At 38.0% G+C, this 16,695-nt stretch overlaps 1 protein-coding gene and 1 long non-coding RNA gene across 2 annotated transcripts in view; one reads left to right on the top strand and one right to left on the bottom strand.

Annotated features, from left to right (window-relative positions):
- The window catches only part of LOC122847074, a 23,113-nt gene extending 13,317 nt beyond the window's left edge, over positions 1-9,796 (bottom strand). The window contains exon 1 of the long non-coding RNA XR_006373327.1: positions 9,740-9,796. This is a non-coding gene — a long non-coding RNA (uncharacterized LOC122847074). The remainder of the gene's footprint in view (positions 1-9,739) is intronic.
- Positions 5,796-15,063, top strand: LOC122847061 (NACHT, LRR and PYD domains-containing protein 4F-like). Its single transcript, XM_044144418.1, is given in 10 exon segments — positions 5,796-5,927; positions 6,081-6,200; positions 6,857-6,947; positions 7,118-7,346; positions 7,490-9,053; positions 9,055-9,279; positions 9,738-9,911; positions 11,659-11,832; positions 13,887-13,933; positions 14,083-15,063. Coding segments are annotated over 10 exon segments (3,240 nt in total). The 5' UTR covers positions 5,796-5,838; the 3' UTR covers positions 14,610-15,063.
- The last annotated feature ends 1,632 nt before the right edge of the window (positions 15,064-16,695 follow it).

A 16,695-nucleotide genomic window follows, 5' to 3' on the forward strand; every position in this document is an offset into this window, starting at 1 on the left:
TGCGTGTGTGTGTGTGTGTGTGTGTGTGTGTGTGTGTTTGTGTGTGTGTGTGAGGAAGGCAGGGGTCACAAGAAGGTTGGTTGGTTTAAACCTTTTTAAAAAATACATTAACTACAATAAAAAGTAACATTGCTTTTGTTTTTTAACAATTGCTTCTTTTATTCAAAAGCAGCTGAGCAACTAAAAAATAAAAAATCTAACTTTATTAGTATAGCACATTTCAGCATCAAGGCATTTCAAAGTGCTTTACATCAAATCAAACACAAAAACACAATGCAACATAGAATCAACAATAAAAACACAACATAGTCAGATTCCGTCAATAAATTTGTAATTTATTACGTTTCAAATACAACTCTAAACACGTGGGTTTTTAGTTGAGATTTAAAGGAAGTCAGTGTTTCAGCTGTTTTACAGTTTTCTGGAAGTTTGTTCCAGATTTTTGGAGCATAGATGCTAAATGCTGCTTCTCCTCATTTGGTTCTGGTTCTGGGAATGCAGAGCAGAACCAGAACGAGAAGACCTGAGAGTTCTGGAAGGTTGATACAACAGCAGCAAATCTTTAATGTATTGTGGTGTTAAACCATTCAGTGATTTATAAACTAACAACAGTTTTTAAAACTCTATTATTTTAGCTACAGGGAGCCAGTGGAGAGACTTTAAAACTGGTGTTATGTGCTCTATCTTCCTGGTTTTAGTCAGAACTCCAGCAGCAGCATTCTGGATCAGCTGCAGCTGTTTGATTGATTTGTTGGACAGACATGTGAAGACGCCGTTGCAATAATCAATACAACTGAAGATAAACGCATGGATGAGTTTCTCTAGATCTGGCTGAGACATTAGTCCTTTAATCCTGGAAATGTTCTTCAGGTGATAGAAGGCCGACTTTTAACTAATGCAGGTTCTACTATTAATTAAGTCTCTGGTCAAAACGGAGTCCAGTTTGGGATGAGAGACTTTTTGTGGTTCTGGTTCAACATATAAAAACTCGATAAGATGGTTGATGGAGCAGCATCAACGTCTGAACCAGAAATGGCTGATAAAAAAGGTGAGGATGTGACGATGACAGAAGAATGGAGGCAAAACAGAAAAATAAGAACCGTTGATTTTGAATGCTGCCGACGTTTAATAACGTGAAAAAACTACAAGTTTTATATTAATTCAAAATGTATTTAATACTTTTTACACAGAATGAAAGTACAAATTTAATGTGTTTCTTTTTCTAAATTCAACATATGAAATATTTAGCACTTCATTTTATGAAAAGATGTTTAGCTCTCTTTATACAAGAGAAAACTATTTTTAATAAAGTTGCTGCTTATCAGTTAAAAGTTAATATAATATAATTTAACAGACCAAGAGGTTTTATTTTCTTTACTGTCACAAAGCTTGAACTCATGACATCATGTGTGTTTTCTCCTGTAGAGGAAGTGTTGCTACTTCTGTTTTAACTCCAACCTGAAACAATCGACCTTCTGATGAACACAAAGTTCTGCAGAGTGTGTGTGAACACACCACTGTGTGTGTGTGTGTGTGTGTGTGTGTGTGTGTGTGTGTGTGTGTGTGTGTGTGCGTGTGTGTGTGTGTGTGTGCGTGTGTGTGTGTGTGTGTGTGTGTGTGTGTGTGTTAACCACTGGCTGTGCCACTAATAACTTCAGTGCTGGTTTCTGATTGGCTGCACTCACCTTTATTGTTGTTTTACAGCCCAGGTATCGACTCCTGCATGCAGATCCAAAGATCGCTGCTCTGTTTGCTCAGGGCCGTAACAGGTTTTCCTGCTGGGATCAGAAGATCATCAGAACCTTTTGGACCTTCTTTGTTTCCCATCCACAGTCTGGATCTGGACCTGAACCTGCATTCATCCAATCAGGAAGCAGAAAGACACCAGAACCTGTAAGATTTCACTTTTATCTGTTGTTTTCAGGTAGATTTGAGTTTTCAGTTAGCAGAACTACTTTGGGATCCATTTTGAACATGAATATTCCAGATGTTTCACTATTTCTGCTTCTGAACTTTATTTCCTTGATCACATGCAAATCAGCTGTTATGAAATTTATTTCCTGCTCCATTTCAGAAGCATTTCCTGCTCAGAAGTAATAAAATACACACATTTTAAATCTGTTTTCATTTAATATTTGATCAAACTGGCAGATAAAACAAAGATCGCAGCGTTTGGTTACTGATTATCTCTGTTAAAAAGGGAGAGGCTTTGGGTTTTTATAACTTTAGAGCAAAGATAAACTCTGAAGGACTTTCCAGGATGTGATATGATGCATCTGTGATTACATGATTCATACAAAAACATTTTATTCTCAGGCCAAAAATAAAACATTTCTCTTATCAGAACAGCCAAACTGAACGGCACATTTTCTTACAAATCAAATTATATATTTATTGTAATTCAAGGCATTTATTATAAATGACTTAAAACAAATTTTATTGCATCAAGATAATTTCTAACTGTCTGATCTTCCATCGGAGAACTTTTATTAAATTTAAGAATTCTTTGTTTTGTTTAGGAATAATTGGGAAAATAACTGTTAATCTAAATTATTACTTTAGAAGAAATATATTTATATATATTTAAAAGTAAATTTTCAATGAGTTAATCTTAACGTCTCGGTTCTTTTGGGTTTAAATGCGACACTAAATCATTCATTAAAGTGAGACAAACAGGAAAACTTCTCATTCTAATAAAGTAGCTCTATGAAATTCTTCATAAATTAGAAAATATCTTCAAAATTGACAAATTTTGTTACATCTGGTTAAAGTGTGGTGGCTGGTTGAACTTTTGACCTTTGAACTTTTGCAAATATCTTCAAAACAAAAGCAGCACAAACAAAAACATTTAGCAGCACAAACATTTAGCAGCAATTGTGTGATTTGAAAAGGTGGCGGCTTGTTTCTCTTCCAAATGTCTCTGATTTTACATCATGAACTATTTGATGTTTTAAATGACAGAAAAAAACAAAATGGCGACCTTTCTTATTAAGAACTGACCTCTCTGTTCAGGCGCTCGTGATTCAGGTGTGATGATGGACGAGCCGAGCTAATGATGGGATCGGTCGTGTCGTTCTTTAGAAAGTTGTGTGGAGGGGAGAAGCAGAAAGGTGAGATCTGACAGAGACAAATTTCATGATGTGTTTGGAAGCTTTTTCCTCTCTGGTCTCACTTTTTCATCTCCATCTTTTCCCAGAGGAGGAGAGACGCCTGCGAGCGAATGACCGAGCTTTCAACCAGACCTTTCAATACGGTGTAAGAACGCACTGAACCAGGGACACTTTCTACTACTGCTCATCGTTTTGGCTGCTGTTTGAAGTGGAAAGAGACAAATAATATTATATTAACATTATGGATGTAATATTTAAAGCGTATCCAGTATGTATTTATTTATTTAAAAATAACTATTGATTGATTTATTGGATGCCTGTAAAGTTTTCTTAAAAATTTCTCATTGATAATTGTAAATCTTGTCTTTGTAATGTAATGAATTGTGGTACTTTTAGCTTTCCATACATGCTAGCAACTTTTAAATAGGAAAGCCAAAACTGCCACAATTCAATAAACTAAAAAGATAACATTGATAATTAGACATCTAGCAATTTCAATAAAACTTGAGAGGCAGAAAGTAAATAATTCTTTTGTTACACTCAGTAAATAAATATAGAGGCCCTAAAATATATTGGAGTCATATGTTCATTTAATTGGTTTATATTTGTATTTCCAGTATAATTCAAATGTTACAATAATTGTTTATTACTGAAATTTTTGTCACTGGTTGGAATATCAACTAGAACCTGTTCTGAGGAAGAAAATTTAAGGAAAAATAAAAAATCCAAAGTAAAACATTATCAATCATGTCTTGAAAAGCTAAATATTAATTTCCTACTCATTATAAAATATCACCAGACTGACATTATTGCATTTTGGGCTTTTGTTTGAGAACATGTGTGCAAATTAAAGTGTGTTTACGTTTGGGTGTGAGTTATAAGAGTGTGTGGACTTTGTCCTGCTTTTGGCAAAACATGCAAATATGTAATTAGTGACATAAAATACAAAAACAAGCAAAGTTCTTGTCATTTTGGTTATGACATAAACTTTGATGGATAATAACAAACTATTAGATCATAAAACAGATGAATTTTTTACCAGTAAACTGATTTACAAACATTAGCACGACTAATTTTAGCTCAAGTGGTTGGTCAGAGACATCAGAATGACAACAGCAGCCTCTCCTCTTCACGCTCCTACTCAACATAAAGGTCGTAGCCGTCTCTGTTCAGATCCATGGAACTGGGGCAAAACAACCATCAGCTTGGATTTAACAGAAACAAAACCTAGATTGTTTCTGCTGAAATAAAATGTTCATGTTTTCAGAAAAAAATAGTCAACCCAATTAACTGGTGGAAATAAATTTGGTTAGACAAAAATTTAAACAAAACCCCTTTAAAAACTTTCCTTTCCAGGATTCCAACCACAGATAGATGTTGGAGGAATTTGTGGAATGGTCGGTCATCACACACGTCTAAATATTCAGTTAGAATAAAATAGTTTAAATATCTTTCATTTATGAATGTATGAATATCATGTTTAAAATATCACTTTGAAAAATTAACATGTGGTTTTTCTCTAAGAACAAAAATATTGTTAATTCTTTTTACCATCAGTAACCTCAACAGTCATGATCAAAAGTAAATACATCCTCTTTATTTCCTGATCTGCTGCTGCAGTTTTGATGTAACATGACCTGTGGAGCTGGAATCTTCCAGATGCAGAAAATAGCAAACATCAATGTTCTAAATCCATTGTTCCTGAACCAGAAGCTGCTCTTGAGGTCAGATTAGTGAAAATGTTTGTGTTGCACTAAAATCTGAAAAAAGGAAATCCATGAGTTTGTTTCAAATCAAAATGACAGATGTCAACAGGTAAACTCTGTTCTTACTCCCCACTAAGTCTGACCAGTCAGACCAGTTTAGCCTCATTTCTCCTCATAACACTTTCAGTTTAAACTCAACTGTTCAGGTATTGCACCAGTCCTGTTCTACTGTGGTTCTGTTGGGTCTCAGTACGTTGCTCAGATGTTCTTAATCAACTCTTTGGAATAGTTGAAGAATCTGTAAGTTTGCTTTGTTTCCTAATTGAACTTTGTCATCAGTAACTTTTCTGATTTTCCTGCTCTCTGATGTTTGGAGAAAATGTTCACTTCTGATTTCAGCTCAAAGTTTAATCTTTCTTCTCTTTGAAGGTTAATCCACAGAATTATTAGATTATTGATGATCTGCAATCAAACATGATGAACAGCTGAAGTCACTTGATTTTCTTCTGTGAAAAATCTGCTTCATGTTTTCATTTTCTGGAATCCAACTCTGGTTTTCAACGTTAAATTCAGAACCAACAGCTTCTTGTTTCTTCCTTTTGAAAAAAATCTTATTTTGAAGTATTGATGTTGAAATGTGTTCAGTTTATTCTGACTATTAAATAGTTCATATTTAATGCAGCAGATAATACACTTGTAAAGATTAATAATTGTGAACTAAAATACTTCCTGTTGTATTTTGAATCAGTGAATGTAAATGCTGCTCCATATCTACATCTAGTGGACTGATAATAGAAGTGCAGCAGCTGATGGTAGCTTCCTCTGCCTCTCTGCTGTCTGACTGCATTCACCTGACACTGATATGAAGCAGAGAAGAAGAGCCAATCAGAGGAGGAGCAGCTGATCTTTTTCCAGCTCTAATGATGTAAAGGATGATCAGAGTTGATGTGCAGATGAATGATGTGTGTTTCCTCTGCAGGTGAAGGCAGAAAGTGTGTGTGAGCTGATGTGAATTCAGCAGCATGGATCAGTGTGAGGACAGAGAGGAGGGAGTCCCTCCCTCTAAAACCACTCTGTGTGGGGAAGATGAGAGCCAGAGCAAAGGTCAGAGGTGAGGTCACCATCTCTAACTGTCCACAGCCCTTTTCACACAGAGTTCACTATATCAGGCCAGAACAGACGTGGTGATGAAGCTACTGCTGCACCTCTTTACTGCTTCATCCAGACTGAACAAATTAAGATTTAATCATCATGTTTCTGTCAGGATCCATCAGAGACTCAAACCAGAACCCGAGCCAGAACCTAGCTGTGTGTCCTTGAAGAGCAATAAGTCAAAGGTTGAACCTATTCTTTTTAAATATCCTGGAGCTCCATCATCAGAGAGGTGAGCTGTTTCTAACTGCTGTAACTGTTCTTTTTATGTCTATAATTGCAGCCATGTGACGATACTAAGTCTTTTTGGGATCTGTTGTCATGGCAACATTAGACAGAATTTTAGGTTATTTTCTTTTCATATGTATTAGGTCAATGACATATACATCTCAATGTTAACCTGTTCCAATAAGCCACATGTTTTGTATGTAGAGGAACATGGAAATATGGACTTCAGTGGGGACATTGAAGTCCAGCTGGATTGGTAGTACTGTGAAATTAAAGATTTTCAGTTACTAAAAATGGTCAGTTTAGATCCTCAGTTTCTACCCAGAGCTTATTCACATCCATCTAGTTCAGTGTTTCCCAACCCTGGTACTCAAGGCACACTGCCTTGATTTCAATTGATGACTAAAAGGCATTTGTTGAACTGCAATCAGTTGAATCAGGCACATTAAAGCAGGGAATCCTCTAGAATGCAGGACAGTGTACCATGAGGATCAGGTTTGGGAAACACTGATCTAGATAACTAAAGACGCAAAAAGTGATCTAATGTTTACCAAAGATCAATTAAGCCATCATTCATGTAGTAATGCTGCCCCCTACTGGACTGTGATTTCCTCTGTGAATAATGCTGCGGGAATATTTCCTGACTTCTTAATTGTTCAGGTTCCTCCACAGATTGGACCAGCAGAGCTCAAATGTTCCCAGTGGTCCGTCTGCCCTGCAGCATCAAATACACGTGGATGTGATATTTATGGTCGGTACATGAACAACAACTACATGTCCAAGGGTTCTGTTCACAGTCATTTCCATGCTGCAATTTGTAGATGAGAGGACTGACATAGTCCTCTCATCTACAAACATCCATATTGTGTTGGGCTCAATGATTTCACTCTGATGCTTCCTTCATCTATTGTTCTGTTCCAGCTGCTGGAGGACAACATTGTTGCTTTTGTGAAGAATGAGCTGAAGAAGATCCAGAAGGTTCTGAGTCAAGATGATCCAGAATGCTCTGAGAGTCCAACAGATGATGATGAGGTGTTGGGAGGTGAAAACAAAGAGCAGAGAAAGAGCAGCAGAGAGGCAGTGATGACGATCACACTGAACTTCCTGAGGACAATGAAGCAGGAGGAGATGGCTGATCGTCTTCAGAGCAGTAAGAGTATTTCTGCAGGAATTTAACCCAATAGTTAAAACACACATTTACCAATGTCTGAAGAGATGGAAATACATTGATTCCAGCCGTCTTCAGAGGATATTTTTGTTTCATTCCTGATTTTATTTTTTGTGTTAATTTAGAACATCTTGCAACAGTTTGTCAACATCAACATAAATCCAGTCTGAAGAAAAAGTTCCAGTCTGTGTTTGAGGGGATTGCTAAAGCAGGAAGTCCAACCCTTCTGAATCAGATCTACACAGAGCTCTACATCACAGATGGAGGGACTAGAGGGGTGAATGATGAACATGAATCCAGACAGATTGAAATAGCATCTAGGAAACTACACAGACAAGAAACAATAATCCGACCAGAAGACATCTTTAAAGTCCCACCTGGAAGAGACCAACTAATCAGAACAGTGATGACAAAGGGAGTGGCTGGCATTGGGAAAACAGTCTTAACACAGAAGTTCACTCTGGACTGGGCTGAAGACAAAGCCCACCAGAGCTTCCAGTTCATATTTCCATTCACCTTCAGAGAGCTGAATGTACTGAAAGAAAAAAAGTTCAGTTTGGTGGAACTTGTTCATCACTTCTTTACTGAAAACAAAGAAATCTGCAGCTTTGAACATTTCCAGGTTTTGTTCATCTTTGATGGCTTGGATGAGAGTCGACTTTCACTAGACTTCTACAACAAGGAGATCCTGACTGATGCTACAGAGTCCACCTCAGTGGATGTTCTGCTGACAAACCTCATCAGGGGGAAACTGCTTCCCTCTGCTCTACTCTGGATAACCACACGACCTGCAGCAGCCAATCAGATTCCTCCTCGGTGTGTTGGTATGGTAACAGAGGTCAGAGGGTTCAATGACCCACAGAAGGAGGAGTACTTCAGGAAGAGATTCAGAGATGAGGAGAAGGCCAGCAGAATCATTTCCTACATGAAGACATCACGAAGCCTCCACATCATGTGTCACATCCCAGTCTTCTGCTGGATCACTGCTACAGTTCTGGAGGATGTGTTGGAGACCAGAGAGGGAGGAGAGCTGCCCAGCTCCCTGACTGAGATGTACATCCACTTCCTGGTGGTTCAGACCAAAGTGATGAAGATCAAGTATGGTGGAGGAGCTGAAACAGATCCACACTGGATTCCAGAGAGCAGGAAGATGATTGAGTCTCTGGGAAAACTGGCTTTCGATCAGCTGCAGAAAGAAAACTTGATCTTCTATGAATCAGACCTGACAGAATGTGGCATTGATATCAGAGCAGCCTCAATGTACTCAGGAGTGTTCACACAGATCTTTAAAGAAGAGAGAGGGCTGTACCAGTACAAGGTGTTCTGCTTCGTCCATCTGAGTGTTCAGGAGTTTCTGGCTGCTCTTCATGTTCATCTGACCTTCATCAAATCTGGGGTCAACCTGTTGGAAGAAACACAAACATCTAAGAAGTTTCCATTGTTTAACAAACTTAAGCTAAAGTCTCTCCATCAGAGAGCTGTTGACCAGGCATTGCAGAGTCCAAATGGACACATGGACTTGTTCCTCCGCTTCTTCCTGGGACTTTCACTGCAGACCAATCAGAAACTCCTAAAGAATTTACTGACACATACAGGAAGTCGATCACAAACCAATCAGGAAACAGTGAAGTACATCAACAAGAAGATCAGTGAGAATATTTCTGCAGAGAAAAGCATCAATCTGTTCCACTCTGAATGAACTGAATGATCGTTCTCTAGTGGAGGAGGTTCAACAGTCTCTGAGTTCAGGAAGTCTCTCCACAGAGGAACTGTCTCCTGCTCAGTGGTCAGCTGTGGGTTTCATCTTATTGTCATTAGTAAGAGATCTGGATGTGTTTGACATGAAGAAATACTCTGCTTCAGAGGAGGTTCTTCTGAGACTGATGCCAGTGGTTAAAGCCTCCAACAAAGCTCTGTAAGGTCATAGATTGTTACTGGACTTATGTTTGATGGAGATAAATCTGTTAATGCTGAGATTAATATTTGTTCATTTAGTGGGGTATTTACTCCCTGATGTCCCCTAATAGCAGTCCAAAGGTAGAAGAGAGATCAACTTCCTTTCCTGGCAAGGGATTGTGATTAAACATAATATTACAAGTTCAACCAGCAAAACTCCTCTTTCTCTTAAAATTGAAACTAATTCAATTCATGGTAAACATTAATAGTTCTCTTTTCAGTCTCCTTAGTGTCCTTAGGTCAGTTCTTCAAGGATGGAGTCCCAACTATAGATGAAACCAGTACACAACAATGAGCGATATGAACATGTGTAAAATAAGAGTCTCCTCAATGTGTCCAAAAAGAACATCTTTGATTGAAAAGAAAAATATTAATTTTGATGAATTGCATAACAGATTTTTCTCCCTTTCTACTCAGACTGAGTGACTGTAACCTCTCAGAGAGAAGCTGTGAAGCTCTGTCCTCAGTTCTCAGCTCCCAGTCCTCCAGTCTCAGAGAACTGGACCTGAGTAACAACAACCTGCAGGATTCAGGAGTGAAGCTTCTCTCTGCTGGACTGAAGAGTCCAAACTGCAACCTGGAAACTCTCAGGTACAATTATTTCCTTCCTGGTGAAACCAGATTTATGTCTATTACCTTTGTTCAGAGATGATGTAATTACCATTTCAGTAGTAGATTGTTATAATAATAGATATCTGACTGATGTGGCCAACCATGTCGACACATAAACTTAACTGGTTTTCATTTACTCCAGGTTGAAAGAACCAAGAAGTGAGATATTTAGAAAGGTCAGGGTCAGGCTTCTACTGATAGTACTACTCTGGGTGGTCGACAGATTTCTGTATCCTTGTTGCATAAAGGAGCATTATTGTAGCTCCATCTTCCCAGCTGTTTTTAGACTTTCTTATTCATTGACAAATGTCCACTTTTATCACCTACAGAATGAAATACTTTTATTGCTATTTTATGTTATTAACAGGTTAACCTGATGCAGTTATAGTTGGACATGTTAGCCTTAAATATGTTGTAAATATCTTATGAAATGAAATACTCCTGTTTGTGATGCGGCAAAACTCATAATTACTTCTAAAATGTACATCTTTTGTTATATTTTTCACCCTTTTTTCACCAAAGGGTTGATGATGCATAATGATCCCTTCTGTAGTGGGATCTACAGAATGAACACGGGAATAACTTTACCTGAATTGTTGTTCATCATATTGCATTTCACTTGTGTAATTTTAGTTACACATAATGTCACTATGTGTAACTATTGGCTGTAAATACAAAAGAAAGAAAGAAAAAAGGTGAGGCGAATCTGGATAATTTTTCACATGAAAGAAAGAAGAGGGCAGTGCGAGAGCCGAAGTGGAAAACAACTTCAAAGGACTTAATCTGGGCCCTCAACATTTTTCCAGAACACTTTCAGTCAACAGAACTAATAAGTACTCATTACCTTTGTGAGCTAAAAGTAAATGGTGTGCTGCCACTGAGACAGGCAGAACTGGAAGCACTTTGAGATGCTAAATGGAGCTATGCTACCTCCATTACTGAAACCACTGATCCCAGCGGTTTCATGGAGGTCTGGTGTCGATTTGTAAAAATATCTGGTGTTGGTGAGTCCAGTGTGTTTCCACCACACCAGACTCTAAACAGTACAGCTGTTGCCAAGCCGGACACAACGCTACAGATGCTGGGAGAAACTTTAAAGACAAGAAGCAGTAACTGAGCTATTACATAGTACTAGAAATGCTAAAGGAGCTACCACACTTGAACTGAATGTGATAGAAGTACTTACTGGATCACACAGTCCAACCAGAGGTACATGTCATTCATTATTTTATTTATAAAGCTGAAGGCAGCAGCAACAAACACCAGCTCCTACGGCTAATCTGTTCTCTTCCTCTGTTTGGTCCTCCTCATCATCATTACCTCTTCTGATTTATACATTCCCATCGATTTCAATGCACTTCAGTACAATTTGAAAAGGGTCAATCACATTACTTATCACTGCATTGGTTGGATGGAGCCAGGCAGTTGGACCTTTACACATCATTTACCCAGAATGCATTGCAGCACAAACAATACGGCAACATTCCTATTACAATATTTTACTAAAATTTACAAAAAAATACATAACCTACACCATGAGTACTGTACTGATTTTACATCTATAATAAATATTTCCCAAATAAGGCCTATTGTTACAACAAATCGTGGTTCCCTTTAAACACCAGTTTCTTTACTTTTTTCCTCTTGTGAAAATGACCAGTTCAGACTTTGGTTTCTACCTCAATGTTCTCATTTTCTCATCATGTGATGAATTGTGTGTCTGCAGCTTATCAGGCTGTTTGGTCTCAGAGGAAGGCTGTGCTTCTCTGGCCTCAGCTCTGACCTCCAACCCCTCCCATCTGAAAGAGTTGGACCTGAGCTACAATCATCCAGGAGACTCAGGAGTGAAGCTGCTGTGGGCTGGACTGAAGGATCCACACTGGAGACTGGAAGCTCTCAGGTATGGAGGAACCTGCTGCAGGAGCAGAGAAGGTCTGATAGAGGAGGAAGAGGGAGAAATGTCTTTAGTCAGTCTGCTGGGAAATGTTTAGTTTGAAGCTGAATATTTGGTTTCCTAATTAAATATTTAATCTGCAACCATGGTATTTATAAATTAATAAATATCATGGTCAAAATATGACATGACATTCTGAACCTCAAGTTTTCTCTTACCACAGGTTAAATAACTCCGATTATTGCTGTAAATTTTAACTGTGCGACTTTGCAAACAGCAGCCCATTAAAAGTTGTAAAAATTTTGACATGGTGCTTAATATATATGGGAAACACACCATTCAGGTTCACAAAGCAGGAGCATCATGGCTGGGAAAATACAAGAAGCTGATTGTCTGGTGGACATGAAGTTAAAATTATGCAGAAAAATGACACTGTAGAGCAGATATTATTGGTATTTAAGAGATATGGCAAATGTAGACTTTAGAATAAGGAGAAATGTTTCAGTGTCAGGAAGAAAGGAACAATAGGAGGATGAGAACCATCTACAAAAGATCATCCACAGAGAAACAAATCATGGAACTCATCGTGAGAGATAATTGTAAGGATTTGTTTTTTTCTGTGTTTATTTAAGTTTCTATTTTATGTGGAGTCTGTGTTTTTCTGTCTACCCCTTGATTAGTAACACCTGCTCCTAGTTTCTCCTGATTATGTCCTTGTGTATTTAACCCCACCTGTCTTCATTGTTCTTTGTCAGGTCCTTGTCTAATCTGTCATGTTAAGCAGCCTGCTATTGTCTAGCTGTCTTGTCTTTTGTCAGATGTCTCTTCTTGACCAGTTGCTATCAGTTTTGAGCCTTAGACTTCCGCCTACATGAACAGAAAAAATAAAGGTGGAGCAGGATTAGGCTTTATATTGAGAAAACATTGACTTTTAGACATCTGGACATGTTGTCAACTGCTCTTAACATTTTTAAATGTATAAATGTAGATTTATACACGAGAAGGACAAGAATATTATTCTAAGTTGTACTTTTAGAACATCTGGCTGTGATATTGATATTTTGCAAGAATAGATGGATTAATAAGGTACTATTCATACCTTATTCATACTATTCAAAGGTGGTGACTTTAATATAAATGTACTTAATCTAAATAATCATAGAAATACAAAGTAGCTTTTGAACACAATGAGCAGTTTGACTCTTGTCCCAAAGACAACTAGACCAAATAGAATCACATCCTCATCAGCCACTCTAATTGACAAGATTTTCACGAATGAAATTGTACAACACCCCCGAAAAGATTGACTTATGGACTATAATAATAATAACAAGAATTATTTTTTTTAAAAAAGTTCCAATATTAGTCACCTGGATAACAAATTGTGTTTAATGCATTGGTAATGTTATATGTTACTTTAGTTATGTAGCATTAATCTAAAAGCAGAGGAGTGTAGTATATAAAGTGGATCTATTTACTTCAGCGGAACTACTCCCCTAGTTACAGAGTTACCTAGAGGTTATCCGCCAGTGCTTTGATGTGTAACCTAGGAGATAAGAATAAACAAAGTAACGTTCGTTTTCTTTACCACCAAGTTGAATCTTTATTTAAATATACTATGTTGGAGTAAAGACACAACAAAGGAATCAGCAATTTTGCTAAAAAATGACTTAATTGCACATGATTGGAGCACTGTCTATCAACAAAAACATTCTAATAAAGCTTATGATACATTTATCGAAATATTCCAGAAATATTATGACAAACATTGTTCTATGAATACATTCATTGGCAATAACAAAAATATCAGCAATTTTCCATTGATCACAAAATGATTGAAGAAAGCATCCTTTCTCCTCTCTGTTGGAGCTTTTCCTGTGTTTGGAGAAATGAGTTGTGCTGCAGCAGCACCAACTGTCCTTCCTACATCCACTGCAGTTTGCAATCCAAATGTTGGACTGTTCCTGTCTCAGTGGAGGACAATGTGTGTCTGAGAGACATGTAATGTCCATGTTTGCTGCTGAAAGAGACTGATGGTCTGACCCCCCTCCTCCTTTCAGGGTGGAGCCTGCTGGAGTCCGATTCCTGACACCAGGTCTGAGGAAGTGTAAGTGTGTTTTTCATCTGATTCATGACAACAAAGCAGCTCACATTCAACCATCTTCAAACTGTCACATCACTCATTCAGGAGTCATCATCAAAGTGTCAATAAATGATCAATAACTGCAGCTGGATTGTGTTTGTTCTCTCCATCAGATTCCTGTCAACTCACCATCGACACAAACACAGTGAGCAGAAAACTCAAACTGTCTGAAGACAACAGGAAGGTGACATTTGTGGAGGAGCTTCAGTCATATCCTGATCATCCAGACAGATTTGATTACTGGAATCAGCTGCTGTGTAGAACTGGTCTGACTGGTCGCTGTTACTGGGAGGTCGAGTGGAGAGGATATGTTTATATATCAGTGAGTTACAGAAGAATCAGGAGGAAAGGAGACAGTGAAGACTGTTGGTTTGGAAGGAATGATCATTCCTGGAGTCTGAGATGCTCTGATATTGATGGTTACTCTGTTTGGCACAATGACAGAGAAACTCGTCTCTCCTCCTCCTCTGTCTCTAACAGAGTATCAGTGTATGTCGACTGTCCTGCTGGCATTCTGTCCTTCTACAGAGTTTCCTCTGACTCACTGATCCACCTCCACACCTTCAACACCACATTCACTGAACCTCTGATTCCTGGATTTGGGTTCTCAAGGTCAGGTTCATCAGTATTTCTATGCTGAGTTGAGTCCAAAGAGTCTAAAGATTTTCCTCCAGTCAGAGAAACTCTCTTGCTGCTTGAAAGACAGATCAGTCTCCACTTTCTATTTTTCTTTTAGAAATGTGTTTTCATGGAATCCAAACTGTTTCCTGGTGAAACTCTTCTATACAATTCTTAAGAAATTTCTTCTTCTTCCAGTCTTTTAATGCTGGGATTATTCCAGGATTATTCCAGGATTATTCCAAGAACCACATGTTGCTTTTCTGTTTTCAGTCAAAGATTCACAATAAATCTCAGGATGTTGTTTCTTTCTTGATTTCTTTTTCCTTTCATTCATCAGTCAGATTTCTTGAAATTTACAGCAGTTGTTGTCAATGGACATTTTCTGTTTCTTTTAGCTCCTATTTTCTTAAATACGTCTTGGATTCAAATGTTAAATTATCCTTTTGTATATTTGCTGCAGTTATGATTCATGTATTTAGTGAACAATAAACACAAATAAACTAAAATAATTTATTGTGTCTGCAGGTCAGGTAATAATCAGGTCTGGGTTTACTGGGAGATTTAGCTCAGAAAAATTATGTGGTTTAACCAAGGAGTGGGAATACTGTAGATCAAAGATGTGCTGCTCTTAAGCAGCTTGTCTCTGTTATGATAAGCTGATCACCCATCCCCACTTGAGTACCCCAAAATTACCCAGTGACATTTAAACGACAACCAGGTGTGCGGTCTGCACACAAGATGCCAATTATTAGCCAGATATACAAACATTACCATGGCAACTGGCACAGCTGACGCGCATCCCCAATGGAAGAACTTGCTACGGATTGCTTGTCATGATATGTGGTATGAGGTGGTGAGGCAGATGCAGAGGACCTTGGTTGAAATGAAGAAAATGCAGATTTTAATGTCAGAAATGCCAAAGTCCAGGACCTGATGGCTGACAAGAAGTAAGACCTGACAAGGACCCGAGAAAGAACAAGGAACACAGGTGGGTTTGAATACATAGGGAGACAATAAGGGGAAACAAGAGACAGAGGAAACTAATCAAGGGGTAGATGGGACAACACAGAGACTCCACAGAACACAGAAACCTAAATAAACACACAGAAAAACTTGACTTGGAAATCTGCCTCCTGTTAAACAGATCTGAGAGGCTTTAACTTCCTGAAGTAGGAGCTTTGGGACAGAAACACAAGTCTTTTTTCACAGGGGCTGTGTCATGGAGAGTGATGTGCATGTTTATAGAGACTTACGATATGAATGACAATTATTTATATCTTGACTGAGGCACATTTATTCCTCCATACATCAGTTTTCCTGTATTTGAAGGGTTTTTAGAATAGTTTGATAATAATATAAAATTATGAATTTAACTAAAGCTTATTGCTTCAAAATAAAATGTCTTATCAGTTCGATTTGTAATAAAGAGCAACAATTATTAAAATGTTTTTCAGATGAATAAATGATAATATCATGAAGCTTCTTTTCTCTATGTGACAGATTTCAAAATCTGTCACAAAATCTCGACAGGGAGTTTGAATAAATGTCACAAACTCCCAGTTTGTGACATTTGGTCTCAGATAAATGGAGATTAATCTGCATGGCAGGAAAACTGGGATGATGAATGGATGAATGCAGCTCTACCACTAAATAAAAAACAACTCATCGTTTCTCATGTGGTCTCGATCCACTATCCTAACATTTGGAAAAGTGTTGCCATGGTGACTCCAGTCGAGACATGGAGGTTTGGTTCCCTGCAGCTTTTAGCTTTAATTTATGTAGCTGTAAAACCTGGAGGTTGAATGTTCAGGTTCTCTCCTCCAAACATCCCCCCTCCCTCCAGCCGTGGAGAACAGCTGGAAAACAGCTGCATGTGTAAATAATGAGTCTGGAACAAGCTGCCACCTCTCTGCTGCTGGATCTGACTCTGACTTTAAATTCAGGTTGATGATTGAAATGAAATCAGGGCTTCAACCTGGATCAGCTGATCCTGGTTTTAAACAGAGACTGTCCTCACTCTGCTCACCACACTAACATAATGATCAATGATTATATAGGAACTTTAGGAATAATGTATATTAGAATAATGAGTGGTTTCAGCAGCA

This window comes from Gambusia affinis, linkage group LG17 (genome assembly GCF_019740435.1).
Source record: "Gambusia affinis linkage group LG17, SWU_Gaff_1.0, whole genome shotgun sequence".
Classification (NCBI taxonomy): Eukaryota; Metazoa; Chordata; class Actinopteri; order Cyprinodontiformes; family Poeciliidae; genus Gambusia; species Gambusia affinis.